The 16514-nt window shown below is 38.7% G+C and overlaps 1 protein-coding gene across 3 annotated transcripts in view; it reads left to right on the top strand.

Annotated features, from left to right (window-relative positions):
• Nucleotides 1-15703, top strand: part of LOC146398709 (uncharacterized) — an 843865-nt gene extending 828162 nt beyond the window's left edge. For 2 of the 3 annotated variants that reach the window (XM_084982276.1, XM_084982275.1), the window contains exon 5: nt 12213-15703. In XM_084982276.1, the coding sequence (XP_084838402.1) occupies nt 12213-12220 (8 nt within the window). In that variant the 3' untranslated portion in view covers nt 12221-15703. Of the gene's footprint in view, nt 1-5829; nt 5957-12212 lie in introns of those variants that run through there. The other variant, XR_014819891.1, reaches the window with a different exon arrangement.
• Nucleotides 15704-16514: the final 811 nt, after the last annotated feature.

Raw genomic sequence — 16514 nt, 5'->3', positions numbered from 1 at the left:
AAACATTCCATCGCTGTCTTGTTTCATCTAGAGAGATGCATCTATTATTCTCACTATTATTATTTATGTAGTGCCACGCACAGGAATGATACTGTATAATGGGAATAAATGATTACTCAGATCACGGTCCTTGCACAGAGAACCTTAAATCTCCATTCTATTAACTAACGTCTGTAGGTGCTTTGATTGTAAAAGATGACTTTAAAGACCCCCTCCTCCATCATAGAGATGGGAAGAAGATACCCCAGGGTTCATGAGGTCACACCCGTTTTGGTTGCAGGCAGAACTGCAATTGGTGTAGCTAGACCAGCACTGATGGTCAAGTACAAAAGAGCAAAGTCAAGCTGGGGTAAGAAAGGCCTGCCAAGCTATTAAAGGTAATGTAAGATCTGCACAAAGTCATTTGCTTTGACAAATGTAGAAAAATTGGCGAATTAATCTGTTCTCTACTCTACTCTTGAAAATCTTTACCATCGGGCTCGACTGTATTCCTCTCTATGGTGTCCGGCATCAAAGCTATTTTTCTGATTCATAAAACTCTAATTGCCCATCAACTTTGTCTTTGGAGGCTTTGTATACCATGTAGTCTGAAGAGGAAGAGAGAAAAATCCCCTGATGTTCTTCCCATCTCAAAAATCGCTTTTCTCTAGGTCAGTCTAAAGAGCCTTTCATTCTAACTGGCTGTCTACTTTTCTAACAGAGATTTACAACAGAAAAAAAAAAAATGAAAACAAAAATAAAAAACCTCATCTGAACTGGAGTCATTTATAAATAGCTTATGAAGGGCAAAACATGTTTGGTGGGGAGTGGTTATGGGCACAGCCGTTGGAAAGCATACTGAAGGTTTTGTGCCTGTGTTGGCTGGAGGGGTTGATTTTTTCCATGTGATTAGCCCAAAGAATGAGAGAATGGAGCTAAATCCTACTTAGGGTAGGATGTAAAGTATCCCTGCCATATGAATAATGTTCATCTGTTGGAATTAGCTTCCTCATCAGTCAAGTGCGTCTTACTGATTTTTTTTTTCAATTGTCTGTTCAATAAAAGCTTCATTGTGTGGATGCAAAACTCAAAAAAAAAAAAAAAGAGTATTCTTCATCTTAAATCCCTCACAATCTGTTGGGAAAGATATTTAAGTAAATAAAGTGATAATGAAATGATGGACTTGATGGGCTGTTTTGCTATAGGTGGAAACAAAGTGATTTCTTTAAAAGGCACTTTTAAAATACAATATAAGAAATACTGTAGGAAAGGCAACAGGTGAACTGATTCTTGAAGGAAGAGAAGTAGTATATGTTTTTATATCATTTTTATTAGATTCCACATGGAAGTGATATCATATGATGTTTGTCTTTCTCTGACTTACTTCACTCAGTATGATAATCTCTAAAACAGAAACTCATAGATTTCAAAACCAATCTTACGGCTACCATAGGTGAAACTGTTGGAGGGACGGAAGAGTTGGGAGAGTGAATTCTCTAAGAAAAATAGATGAGTAACAAAAACCTACTGCACAGAACAGGAAAATCTACTCAACAGTTCGTAATAACCAATATGGGAAAAAGAATGTGTATATTTATATGTATGACTGATTCACTTCGCTTTACACCTGAAACTAATACAACATTGCAAGTCGACTATACTCCAGTAAGATTCTTAAAAAATTAAAAACTTTTAGACAAAGACTAGTAAAGCAAGTCATGAGTCATGGTGTAAGATGACAAGATGCTTTGTCCACGGCAGAAGAACACATAAAGCCGTGGAGGTGAGATTTTCTGCTTATAATAAGGCCTCCATATTCAAATGAAATCAATTTCTATGCATGTTTTACTGCGTGATAAGCAAATTAATCATAAATGAGATAATCTGATACGTTTCAGACATATTAATTCCTGAGGCGGATAGTGTGGCAGAAATAAAATCAAGTGATCTCGGACTCACTCTGTGAAACTCGTAGAATATCTGAGCACAGCTTTCTCAGTTAACACATGTTTGTGTAAAGAAAATTTTATTAAAAAGAGAAAATACGGCCATGTGTGCCTTTGTTTCTGACTCTATAAACAACTTTTACAAACTTGGGGAATAAGCAGAAGGGAGAAAACAAAAATATGTCTAAATTAGCATATGATCTCAATTAGTTCCCTCAAGATGGAACTGTGTGTTATGACTCCTTGATATGAAGAGATTACTATTATTAAATGGTAGTAAAAATGACTTTCTTAAAAGATTTTTAAAATATCTGGGTAAGGAAGTCCCACTGCAGTCCCACTGTGGAAATGAATCTGACTAGTATCCATGAGGACCCAGGTTCAATTCCTGGCCTCACTCAGTGGGTTAAAGATCCAGCATTGCTGTGGTGTAGGTCACAGATGCAGCTTGGATCTGGTGTTGCCGTGACTGTGGTGTAGGCCACTGGCTATAGCAACAATTCAACCCCTCGCCTGGGAACCTCCATATGCCATGGATGCATCCCTAAAAAGACAAAAAAAAAATAAAATAAAATATCTAAGAAAAAAATCGTCTTCGTGTAAGTTGAATTCTTTCGATGAAAAATACAAAGACTTAGAAACTCCAATATCTGTATTTTTGGCAGCTCATAAATAACTTAGCATTTAAAGATCCATATTTTCTTTTTTTTTTGCTATTTCTTGGGCCGCTCCCACGGCATATGGAGGTTCCCAGGCTAGGGGTCGAATCGGAGCTGCAGCCACCGGCCTACGCCAGAGCCACAGCAACGTGGGATCTGAGCCGCGTTTGCAACCTACACCACAGCTCACGGCAACGCCGGATCGTTAACCCACTGAGCAAGGGCAGGGACCGAACCCGCAACCTCATGGTTCCTAGTCGGATTCGTTAACCACTGCGCCATGACGGGAACTCCTCCAAGATCCATACTTTCTTAGTTCTGTCTTCACCTAGAGAAAAGAAATTTTAAAAACTTTAGTCACTGTATATCAAAACCCGGTGGAAACATAGATTTTGATTTCTTTGTCTCCACAGAGGTAACTCTATCATTTGACAAAGCCTGAGGTTCAAGGCTCTAGGACTACGGCATCATGTATATCTCATTAGAATTAGAGGTCAGTAAACCATCTCACTTCCTCTATTGAATCATTTATACAAAATGCAAATATATTAATGTAGCAAAAGTGGAAACTGGAGCTGTGTTGGCAAATACTTCCCGGATCTTTCACTTTGGAAGGAAATAAACTGAATTGGTTCTTTCAGTTGCAAAACAAAGATGCTGAGCTCTCACACCATGGAACAATCCTAGTTCTAAGCTGATGGGGCGGTGTCCTCTAGAGTGTAAGATTACCCTGTCATCTTCTGTCAGCTCCACATTTCAGTAAACTCTCAGGGGCAAGCATTCACCCTTAGGCTTCATGCTTCTGGGCCACTGGCCAGCCTGGTGCCCCTTAAGTCAGCCCAGGGCATTCTGCTCTGTCATAATCACACTCTCCTAACAGTGGCTCAGAGACCACAGTCCCTGCCTGGTAGTGAAAAGATAACATATCAAATGTGTTCTATCTAATTTCAATCCCGTGAAAATTTGCCTGCACTGACCACTTTATTTCTTCCTATTCTGGAGGTATGTGTGGTCCTCACTGTCCAAGCCTTATCCTCTCCCCTGTGATTTACATCCTACATTTTCCTGAGAACTTTTGACTTTTTGATCCAACACCATGTCACATCTGAATATGCAAATACACACACACACACACACACACATATATAACTGTCCCATTTCTGTACCAGCCACCTTCAGACAGAGAAACATACAAAGCTGGCTTCATATCTGGGCAAATGTAGGTGTGTATAAGGGAATCCTGGGCTGATGTCAACTTCCTAGCCATTAGGCTTGATCTAGACCGCTTGGCCAAGAGGCTTGTGAAGTCAACGGCCCTCAGGACTGGAGGCAGCAGCTCTGTCAGAGAAGGCATGTGGTGGAGGACTCCATTTTTCTTTTCATGCCCAAGAAATGCCAGGTGCCATGATGGATGCCTTATAAATAGCTAACTTTATGGCTTTCAAAAATGCTATAGAATTTTCAAAGAATTATTTAGGAAGGAAATTGAAGCCCACAAAGTTTTGTCAAAAAGTCTAAGCTCACACAGCTAGCAAATAGTTGAGAAGGATTTTTATCCAGTTTTTAAGCATCTCCTGAATCAAAACCACATCATAGATACTTTATAATTCTTCATACCCTATGTTCTTCTTGTTTCATTCTTGTTATCTCAAAAGCCATAAAATATATTAATGTTATTATATTTTGGCACTTGAATGGACATTTAAAATATTCTCTATAATTGGAGTTCCCGTCGTGGCTCAGTGATTAACGAATCCGACCAGGAACCATGAGGTTGCGGGTTCGATCCTTGGCCTCACTCAGTGGGTTAAGGATCTGGCGTTGCCGTGAGCTGTAGTGTAGGTTGCAGACACGGCTCAGATCTGGAGTGGCTGTGGCTGTGGCCGTGGCTGGCAGCTGTAACTCTGATTAGACCCCTAGCCTGGGCACCTCCATATGCCACAGGTGCGGCGAAAAAAAAAAAAAAAAGAATAACCACTAAGCATATTAACTACCAATTATAAAATTTAAGTTTCTAATTATAGTTACAATTTTGGAAAATATTATATTGGCCATAATGAGCTCGAAGCTTTCCTAACCTTTAAGGAATTTTCAGCTGAGATTATTGACATCAGCAGGTGTGATTTATTTTTATATCATGTAACAGAATTTGTCGACATTTGAAAGATCTGCAAAAGTGAGTGAACGAATACTTTTCAAGGGACTATAATGCTACAAAACCATGTACTTGTAAAAGATTTATTCAAAGTGCAAGTTAGGCCAATGGATTGCATAAAACAAAGAAAATCATGCTGGAGTCCACCGTATTGCAACTAACTTTAAGACACTACCACTCGATGAGTTTGAATGTAATGTCAAAGAAGAATACCTACAAATACCCACAAAGACTGCTATGTAACCATTCCTCTCTTCCAACCATATATCTGTGCTAGGCCATATTTTCTTAACATACTTCGCCCAGAACAATGTATTGAAGCACACTGAAAGCAGCCCATAGGAGACCCCAGCTGTCTCCTATTAAGCCAGATGTTAAAAAGATTTGCAAAACTGTAAAACAATGCTAGTTTTCTGAGTTCTTTCACTTTTAAAAAAAATACAGTTATTTAAAAATACGTTATTCAGCATACAATGGCAATATTATTATTTTAAATAAATTAGTTATTTTTTTAAATGTATAGATTTAATTTCATAGATTGTAAACATTGATAAATGAAGACCATAAAAACGGAAGTTTGGAGTTCCCACTGTGGCATGGCAGATTAAGGATCCAGCGATGCCCCAGCTGTGGTAGGTCGCAACTGTGGTTTGCATTCAATCCATGGCCCTGGAATGGCCAGAAAAGAAAAAAAAAGAAATAAACCAACAAAAGTTTTTTTTTTTTTTTTTTTTTTTTTTTGAGTCTCCCATAATGTTCGAGAGTCTAAAGAGTACTGACGTCAAAATATGGTGAACACCTGTGTATTATGTTCCTAGAGCTGTCATCGCCAAATGCTTCAAACCGGGTGGCTTGGACTAAATAAGTTTATTCTCTCACAGTTCCGGAGGCTAGAAGTCCAAACTCGAGGTGTTGCTAAGACCATGTTCCCTGGGACGGCTCGAGGGGAGAAGCCGTCCCAGGCCATGCTCCCAGGCTTTGGGGTTGCAGCCGTCCTCGGCTTTCCATGGCCTGCAGCTGCTTAATTCCAAAGCGTGTATCTACGTCTCTATGCGACCGTCTGTACGTGTGCGTGCGCGTGCGCGTGGCTGCGGTTCTGCTTTTCTTCCTCCAAGGACGCCACTCGACTGGATAAACGGCCTGACTCCGCTAGGACATCGTCTTAACTTACGTCTCCATTGCATCACAAAGGCTGTTTCCAAAGGCCGCATTCACAGGTACCGGGACTGAGGACCTTAGGGTGGCTTTTGCGGGGGAATACAGTTCAATCCACAATGGCCTGTTGTATAGAAACCCGATGTAGCATGAAGATATTTTGCTTTCTAATCCCGCCTTTTTTGTGCTATTGGGTTGTAAACACCTTGAGCTTATTTTGACCTTCATCTTCTGCTTTATGCTGTGCTTAGCGCCCAGTTGGCACTCAGTAAACTCTGGCTGCTGACTGAATTAACTGATTATTATTACCTTGTCCGGGATCGAGAGATTCCCTGGTTATTGCCTTTTTGGACCACCTGAGACCTCCTTCAAGGAAGCTTATACTGAGCTTGCGGTCTGACATAACTCCCTACTTGACCTGCTTCTGGAGAGGCGGTATGGTACCCACAGTGAATGTAGGATTTAAGGACTGACTTCCTTGGCTTAACATATGAAACCTCCCATTCTGTGTGGTTACAATTTTAAGTCTAGTACTGTGTCTCTCTGAGCGTGATTCATTTCCTGTAGAAATATGCGGAAAAATGCTGCCTGTAGAAATTTTGTAAGCATTTACTTAGGTTCTCTATGTGAAATTCTAATGCAGTTTTTCAAATGTGATTGATCCAAAGAATCCATTATGAATCCTGCAGTTTGGGGAAGGTGCCCAGGGACGTGCACTTTTGTAATGGGCCTCAGGTGATGGTGATGAGAACACAGCTTTGAGAACTACTGGTGTGAGGTATTAGCAGCAGAGCAAAAATAAGTCTGATTTTGTACGATGCTGGAATGGACATCACTTCATTAAACTTCCCTGGATACCAGACCCTGTAGCGTCAGTCTCAGGTACGGTGGACCCAGTTCAGGCGTGAAATCGTATGTGACAATACATTAAGGGTTTCTTAATAAGAGAGCCTGTGACTATTTTTTTTTTTTTTTTTTTTTTTTGGTCTTTTTGCCATTTCTTGGGCCGCTCCCGCGGCATATGGAGGTTCCCAGTCTAGGGGTCCAATCGGAGCTGTAGCCCCCGGCCTACACCAGAGCCACAGCAGCGCGGGATCCGAGCCGCGTCTGCAACCTACACCGCAGCTCATGGCAACGCCGGATCGTTAACCCACTGAGCAAGGGCAGGGACCGAACCCGCAACCTCATGGTTCCTAGTCGGATTCGTTAACCACCGCGCCACGACGGGAACTCCTGTGACTGTTTTTATTTGTTTGTTTGTTTGTTTTAAGAGTTTATTGAGAGTGCTAAGCCCATCCCTGCTCTTTCCAGGGGAGCGCTGCTTCCTGATGAGAATAGGAACTGAAAATACATCTTACCGTCTATCCTGCACGGCAAGCCACGAAATGCCTCCTTGGCAGGAGACAGCACTCTTCCCAAGTCCAACTTTGGAGGATTGGGTTGAATATAAAACTACCTGGGTCACTTGTCTGCATACAGTAGGTGCTCAATATTTGTTAAATTCCCCTCATCTCAATTGTTCCCATAGCTGAGGAAATAATTAACTTGTGAAATGGAACATTTAAACAAGCATTTTGGACCACTGGCATTCTAAAGACTCCAGTAAGGCATTTTCTTTCATTTTTTTCCCCCTGGAGCTACTGGGTATGCCGTGGAGACCAGTGTGTCAGTAATAGTTTGTATTTTTCTAAAGCAGTTAGGAGTATGCTGACACTATATACTTAAAGCCAATTATTAGGAACTTAAATAGCATTTCAAGAGGACAGGGAATCTGAACTCTGTTTATGTTTTAGAAACGATGAAGTGATAATCTAATGTTGTCACACTTTTTTTTTTTTTTCATTTTCAAAACTTTTACTGAAGTACGGTTGGTGCACTTTGCTGTACTCTGTTGGCTGTCTACACACTTCAGGAGAATGTACAAAGTAAGCTAAGGTTTCAAAGGGCAACACCGAGATTCTCCATTGTTGGGTTTTAACCATAGCGTAAGGACAAGGGACGTCTGAGCTCAAGTTGTATATTGACATTCTTTGGCTGTTCCTTATGGTCATTTTTGTCCAGCGTCCTTCAATCAAACACAATCGTGGTGTGTTTTTCCTTTTTGACAAGTTGAGGATCTTTCGGGAAGATGTAATCAATTTTTAAGGAAGGTAGGAGCTGAAAAGAGACACGGACCCCTCAGATTTTCCAATCGCAACTACTTGACCCCTGGCAGTTTGATTACACGGGGATGTCGGCTTAGTTTTTGTGTTCTAGGACTCTGCAGATAGCTGTCATGTGACGGCTGAGCTGCCTGGTCTTTTTAAGGCTGCCTGAAAGAGCTCTGCTGTAAACTTTCTTATTTATTCTATTTATCGGGTGCACCCATCACATTCTAGTCTCTGACCACATTTCCAAGGGTCATAAACAATGCTACCCAATTCCTTCTCAGTAATTTGATAGAATACCTAGAGTTCAAAGGAAATGCAAGTGTGTGTAATTCAGCTACTGCCATGGTATTTAAAAGATGCTTAACATTTTAATATAGTTTTTTGGGGTTATTATGTAATAAAATCTCAAAGGGAGAGTATATAGCTTTTGCTGACGCATTAAAGAAAGTAAAATTACGGAAAGCCTTTCCCATTCCTCTTCAAAGCTGTGTCTGTGACAAGAGGAAATTTCCTTCGAATGGAAGCTCTGTGGAAGAGCTTGTTCTTGCAGCTGAAAAAGTACATTCCATGTGAGAAGAGTCTTAGATTATATTCTTCTTAGATTTCCCATCGGATTAAACAGCACGTCACCGCACTGAGCAGATCTGCAGTTACTGAGATGTGAGGCACTTCAGACTTTTCCATAGAATTTCAAGTGGGAAGTGACTTGCGTGCAGAAAAGCATGGGATGATAAATAACTGCGTGTGGGTATTTAGATATGTGGGCAGGATGATATGCATGCTCGGAAGTGCTTAATGTGCATCTCAAGAGCTAGACAGTTGAAGGATACACTATCCAAGTTAAATAACTTAGCTGGTGTTAGTTAAAGGACTTAGCTGGTGTTCAACATACCGTAATTATTTCCTACATAAATGCATGATGCCAACACATGTAATTAAGCATAAGAAATGGTCATTCACTCAACACAGGATTTCTAATTCCTTGTTATTTCCATTTCATTGCAGTGGAAAGCCACAGAATATTCTAAACTGTCCAATGAGAAGAATGACAATCTAGGATCAATCAAGGCAAATTAAAGATAAATTCTTGAAGATCATTTCCAACATAATAAAATACCCATGCTTTATATATCACAGAAACTTCAAAGGGTACAGAAACTTTATATCAGAATTTGTACAACTTTTTATCCTTTGTAATTGAGTCCCCTATTCCTATTGCAAACCAATAGTAAAAAAAAAAATTGTCTATGCCTTACTTAAATATTAACAATGCTTCATTACTATTTACGATGCTTAAAAAAGTGATCACTAACATGTCAGCAACACTGATGAAATGGATTTTGTGCCTAACTCCATAAACCAATAACTATTTAAATACATCTCCCTTGGGAAAAAAATCCCAGTGATATTTCCTTTAAATTTTTGTTGGAGTTTATCACTGCATGAAATAATTTATTCTGGGTATTGGGTGATAAAGAAATTAATCTTCCCTACTAAGACTTTATATTCTATTTGGAGAGATAAGACCAGTGCATAAATAAATAACATGTAAGGCAAAACATTAAATATAACAATAAAAGTGCTCCTATTTTACAGTAAGTTCAGAAGAATAAATTATTTCAGAGGATTTAATTTTTTTCAATAAATCATTCTTGACTGGTTAGGATATATGTGTAATTTTGCTAGGCACAGGGACTTCAAAGATGAATTTGAAATGATCTTTGGCCTCAAGGCAGAGAAGTCACTATGGAAAAGGTAACTGTTAAATAGAGAACTGAAGAGAGAGAGGGGAATGCAGAAATGTAATGATGGAAAAAATGTTTTCCTGTTCTCTCTTGAGAATATGAGGATAAGCATTTGTGGTCCAGCAAGGAGCACATCAAACAGCATTATTTGATTGTGCGAAGGGTGCTGAAAAGTGAGAAATAGGAAATAAGATTGCAAAGACCCCAAGCTAAGCTTTGGGCGCCTCTGATGGCTCCAGTCCGCTTGTCTGATATCTAAGAATTTGAACTTGATTTTGATTAAGGGAACACTATGATCAGAGAGATGCAATATGGAACAACTAAATGGAGTTTAGTACAAAGCTCATTGGACTATAGGGAAACTAGAGGTAGGTGCTTGTTTGTAAGCACTTGGCCTTGAGGGAGGTACGAGCGAACTTGAGGGAGAAACTGGAGGGCAATTTATGAGATGCTGATATGTGGCATTGTCAGTGCAATTTTTAAAAGTGGATGCAAAAATGCTACCAAGGCAGGATTAATGCTTCAATAATCCGTGGATGTGGAGCAAGAAAAGGGTCAAGGTTAATGCTGAGTATTTAAACATGGTTGACATGAGGTTGGTGCGATTCATGCATACATCAAATAATTGGAAGAAATAACTTAGAAAGACTGACAGTGAGTCAAGTATTGACCAGACTGCATTGGAAGAGCTGGTGATGATCTGTGTGTATGTCCAGCAGGAGATTAGAAATCTGAGGCTGGACCTCATGAAATGGGCGGGGGTGGAGTAAAGATTTGCTAATCATTTGAACTGAACTGTGATCGGAAGTCACAGGATTTAGTAAGATTGTCATGAGAGACAAAAAAAGAATGGGATAACCAAAGGTGGGGGAGGGGGGACCTCAGAACAGCCATATGGGGTTAGGGAGGTGGCACATAAAAGAAAAGCAACAAAGTAAGCAAGAGTCAAGTTTATAAAGGGAACTTATACGGGGCAGCATGGGGTCAACTGACTGTGCATTAAACAATGGCTCCTTTGGAACACAGCTCATTTTTTATTTGGAAATAGGTGATATTCTTGTACTTCTCTTGTCTTTAACAGTGAAACACTGAGAATATTCACTCATTCTCAGGTATTGTTTTGGAGATATATTTTATTTTCCTTGAGCTAAAACAAACAAACAAACAAAAAACCCAACAGTGCCAAGAGCTATGTTTGCGGATGGTAGGCATAAGCGTTTGGTGCAACTGCTTGGATAGTGATAATTGTGATACTAATTCCAGCAGATTGCTGTCGTAAGTGTGCATTTTAGGAAGTTAACCTTAGGAGTAATTCCATTTGACAGCAGTTGTGCATTTAAGGAACTTCAGCAACTATTGTGAAATGTATTCAGCATTACAAGATGCCTGGAAACCCAGTACTATAGGAATATGGACAAGGAGCATTTGCTTTTGGTCCAGAGAGCCATTGAAGCCTCCATAAAAAAGGGAAGATCTGAGATTATAACTAAATGATGTAGACCAATCTGCCTTGATTTCTTCTCTCTCCTGTATGCCCTTCCAAATCTTAAGTCAGTCTAAGTAAAGGGAATCTCACATTTACATAATAAACTAAACTGATTTACTTTGAATAAGTATCATTTTATTCTCAACATATTATTTTTCTCTCCACAGGGCTGCCCCCCCACACACACACAAAGAGGGAGAGAGAGAGAAATATGTTCAGGATAGGGTTTTTTGTTGATTACAGCTTCTATTTCTGTCTCAGATATCCTAAACTCCCTCTGTACACCCCTTTGTTTTTTCAGATTTAGGAAAATGATAACACTTTAGTATCATGACTTAAGCTTCTATATACATTTGTGAACTGCACCCATTCTTGTATAATTCCATTTTGTATGTATCTAGATTCTTATTCATTTGTTTTATATAACATGGATTTGATCATTTTATGTAACGAAATTATTTTTTCTCTGAGCTACTGCAAATGGGACTATTATTTCACTTTTAGGAAAAATGCAAAGCTGTATCTTAGTTTTTAAGATACAGTATTTTTATGTTTTCTTATCATTTGAATAGTATAGCTGAGCTTCTTAGAAGTATTATTTGCTTTTGAAAAAATAAAGTGGCAGAATACAAACTACCGTCTAATTGTGTGGCCACTGTTTTAAGTATTTCAGGCTATTTTTCATTTCCTTTTCTGTCATTCGTATGACCTTCACTGTGAAAAGAGGTTACCTTGTTATTCTGAGTATCAATTACAGTGTTCTTGACTCTCTCTTGATAGTATGGAATCGAATTCCTCCTCCATTGAATGTCAACAATAGAGGATTTATTCAGCAGCCTGAAGATGGTGTCATTTAAAATGGAGAGAGGAAGGCTTCTCCTTTATTCCAATTAGCAGTAAAGGGAGAGTGCTGATCTCTTTCTTCTTCTTCTCACAGCCTTGTAAAGGAACAATCCAGAAGCTGGACCCCATCATCTGCATAGACTGGTGGAAGTCAACCATAACCAGCAGGTAGGATGCAGTTTGTAAATATGGATGCCTACATTTCAAGATGTCTTTCCTTGGTTAATGACCTATTCACACAGAGTAATTACCTTTCACTTGATAGTAAGATTGTTCCGTGGAGGCAAGTTGAAAGTAGAATAGAAGAAGGGTGAGGATGTGCCGTTTGTCCTGGGTAAACAAGAGGGTCCTGTCACGTGAGGGCAAGCAGACACCAAGAAGATACTAACATTCAGCAAAGAAGTCATTGTTTACTTTCCCCCATATGTGAATGTGATTTCGCTGTAATCATACGATCTCACTTTAATCTGCTATTACATCCTTGCCAACAATACATATGGAATGTTGTGAAATTTTACATTTTGTTTAGTTGCGAAGGATTAATTAAAAATTAAGTTTTATTTTTGAGTGGTTTTGAAAATATTGTTATGTTTTCTCATTTAACATATATCTTATGCTCTGAAAAAGTAGTTTAGAGTTGTTTTGGAGTCATTAAAATAGAAAAAAAATTATAAAATATTTAAAATTCAAATAAGAGTAATACATACAATATAAATTTGTCTACTCCTTCTTTTTGTCTTTACATTTGTTCGAATGAACCTTAAGACCTCACACTTCTTAGATTTCTTTGTTCAGAGTGATTTAGAGAAAGCCAGAGTTTGAGAAGTCAGGAAGAAGAAATAAAGTGAGGACGGATGTTGGAAGTTAAAGATGAGATCAAGTGATAATGTCATATAATAAATGGCAGTGGAGTTTTAGAGGTGTTTTTGAAGAACAGTTACAAAGAAGCCTCTTTTGTCACATAAGTATCATAATGTATAAATGTACAGAGGACAGGATTGAGTGATGGTTTTGGAGAGCAACAAAACCATTAGCTAGACACATAGTAAACATAGTGTCTCTTCAATGATTAAGACATGTTCTTATCCAGCAGAAATTGTAACTAAGAATTGGTTATTCCAGATAAATGAACTTTTGTGTTGTATACAATGAAATTATGAGAAAGATTTAATGCACATGTTAATAATGTTACTTTGACACACTGTCTTAATATGAATAGTTAAACATGATTTTTAATGGCTATAATAAGCAAACCGTACCCATAGGGGTATGGAAAGAGGTAATACACACCAATTTTCCATTGCTCCTCTACTGCACTCAATCAAGAGAGGACCGGCGGAGTCGGTGAGTACAAATTATCTGCAGGGCACCCGACGGTCCACCGTGGGGAAGCGCAGAACATCCGGAGGTGAACCGAGGTAAGTCAAATCAAAACCTGATTAAAGAGATCTTGCCACCTGCCTCTCTCTTTCTCCCAACTGGTAACCTTGATCTGATATAATGGTGGGGTCTAGTGCAAAATCACAGGAACGTGAGTTTTCAAAGGCAGCCTTTGTGGGTGGTTCTGGAGCCCTCATCCAGCAGGTCACCTTTGGAAACTCATTCAGCAAGAGTCAAGCTCTTGGTAGAGTTTTCCTCATTGATCCATGGACAGAACTATGTTTTCTCAGTAAGGTTCTATCATAACTGAAATGTTCACAATGATAACATGAAGATCCGTTGTCTCTTCATTCTTTCGTTTCTTCATTCATTCAACCAGAACTGATTTTGGTTTTAGTCTGTCAGGTTCTGTGCTGAATGCTGGGGGTGAACGAGAAATAAGGCACTTGTGGTGCTGAGCTTCTTGGAATGTGTCCTTTTCTAGAAAATAGACAGTAACAGCCATGGGCAGGAGAGAATTATCTGATGTGATAGAATGTTCAATATCTGTCTTTGAATTTAGTTGCATAAATATAATTTCCAAAATTCATAGGACTGAGCGCTTCTGATTTGTACAGTTCATTTATGTTAATGGGTGTTATTTTTCCTTTGTTAAGCAGTGTGATTTTTTTCCTACATACTTTCAGCATTATTTATGTTATAATATTATATTGCTACAGATAAAAATGTCTTAGCTATTTCCCATTTTGTAACAAGATTCTATATATCCAGTGTGAATACATGTTTTGCTGTCTTTCTTGGAGAGATTAGTAACATACCTGTGTCCAACCACGTTTGGCACACTGATAGTCATACACCTGCTGATTTTCCATCATCTGACATAATTTCCTAAAGTGCCACCTGTGATAGAACATATTGTACAGCTTCAATTTAAAAACTTTATGAATATTAAAAGCAAATGCTACGGTTTCCTTGAATGTGCTTGGCTTCACATTTTACTCGCCGTGCCTAACCCAGGTGTTGATTTAAAATTCAGTGGCACAAAATGATTATCTATCATTCTAAATTATCTCATATTCTTTTAATTCTTGATGCATCTAAGACAGCAGCCTGGGAAACACTTCCTTTTCCATTGACCATATAGCACATTTTGTCATTAAAGGCTCATGCTTCATCATTTGGAATTTCATTCTAAACAAAGATTCATAAGTGAGGCTTCCAGCAGCTGCCTTGTCAGGTTTGTGAAAGGGAAGAATTAAATCTACTATATTTATTCCAAGCTTTCTCTGTAATGGATCTCACAGGAGAGCTTAATTTTATTTTCTGTTTATCAGAAATAAGGCCTATCAAAGACACGGTATGCAAGCAATTATGTAAAGCCTTCACACAGATGGTGGGTAATAAGAAGCAATTGTTGATTGAAATCTGTCCCTTTAATAAGCAAAGAGATATAGCATTTGACTCTTTCTTATAAATGATAATTGATACCTGGTGCTTGTTAAATTTGGTGACACCTCCACTTTACCAGAAAAAGAGATCTGGCATTGATAATAAACATTTTTGAATGGGGTAAAACCTCCCATAGTCCCTCATTTTGTCAGAATAGACAGGGAGAGATGATAGAGAAATTGATAGGTGATAGATGATAGGTAGGTAGAACAATAAGCAGATGACAGATGCATAGGTGGATAGAGAGCTGATCGGTATCTAAAACTGTCAAAAAAGAATGAAGGCACTTTTTTTTTTTTCCCTTGCATTTTTAGGGCTGCACCTGTGGCATATGGAAGTTCCCAGGCTAGGGGTCTAATCGGAGCCATAGCCATGGGCCTACACCACTGCCACAGCAATGCAGGATTCGAGCCACATCTTACAGCAACACCGGATCTGAAGACACATAAATATGCTGAGTCTTTCATGCATGACATTTATCCTTCATTTTTTTTTTTCTTAAGTTTAAGGACATTTAAAATTTTTTTTCCATTCAATATCTGCTTTTATTTATTTATTTTTAAAACTATTTTCCCAATACATTTTTTTTTCTACTGTACAGCACGGTGACCCAATTACACATACATGTACACACTCTATTTTCTTCCATTGTCATGCTCCATCATAAGTGACCAGACATAGTTCCCAGTACTACACAGCAGGATCTCATTGCTAATCCATTCCAAAACCAATAGCTTGCATCTATTAACCCCAACCTCCAAATCCACCCCACTTCCTCCCCCTCCCCCTTGGCAACCACAAGTCTATTCTCCAAGTCCATGATTTTCTTTTCTGTGGAAAGTTTCCTTTCTGCTATGTATTAGATTCCATATATAAGTGATATCATATGGTATTTGTCTTTCTCTTTAGGACTTACTTCACTCAGTATGAGAGCCTCTAGTTTCATCCATGTTGCTGCAAATGGGATTATTTTGTTCTTTTTTATTGCTGAGTAGTATTCTGTTGTGTATATATACCACATCTTCCTAATCCAATCTTCTATCAGTGGATTGGGTTGTTTCTATGTCTTGGCTACTGTGAATTGTGCTGCAGTGAACATGTGGGTGCATGTGTCTTTTTTAGGGAAAGTTTTGTCTGGATATATGCCCAAGAGTGGGATTGCTGAGTCATATGGTAGTTCTATGTATCAATTTCTAAGGTACCTCCATACTGTTTTCCCTAGTGGTTATACCAGCTTACATTCCCAGCAACAGTGCAGGAGGGTTCCCTTTTTGCCACACCCCCTCCAGCATTTGTTTTTTGTGGACTTATTAATGATGGCCGTTCTGACTGGTATGAGGTGGTATCTCCTGGTTGTTTTGATTTGCATTTCTCTAATAATATCCTTCATTTTTTAAAGTTAACTTCATGGGAGCAGACTGTGGCATAGTCTCGTACTTTAATTTTTAGTCTTATTTATACTATTACTGTTAAAATGGTAAAGGTGTAAAACCATTGGTTTGAATATTCATTAATTTGCTCATTTAAAAGTATTTCCTAAGAAACTGACATGTTAGGAGAATAAGTT

This window comes from Sus scrofa, chromosome 11, assembly GCF_054392235.1.
Source record: "Sus scrofa isolate SSC_HxYL_T2T_F1_AM1 chromosome 11, Sscrofa_HxYL_maternal_Yorkshire_Landrace_v2.0, whole genome shotgun sequence".
NCBI classification, from domain to species: domain Eukaryota; kingdom Metazoa; phylum Chordata; class Mammalia; order Artiodactyla; family Suidae; genus Sus; species Sus scrofa.
This window is presented reverse-complemented; position numbering and strand designations above follow the sequence as displayed.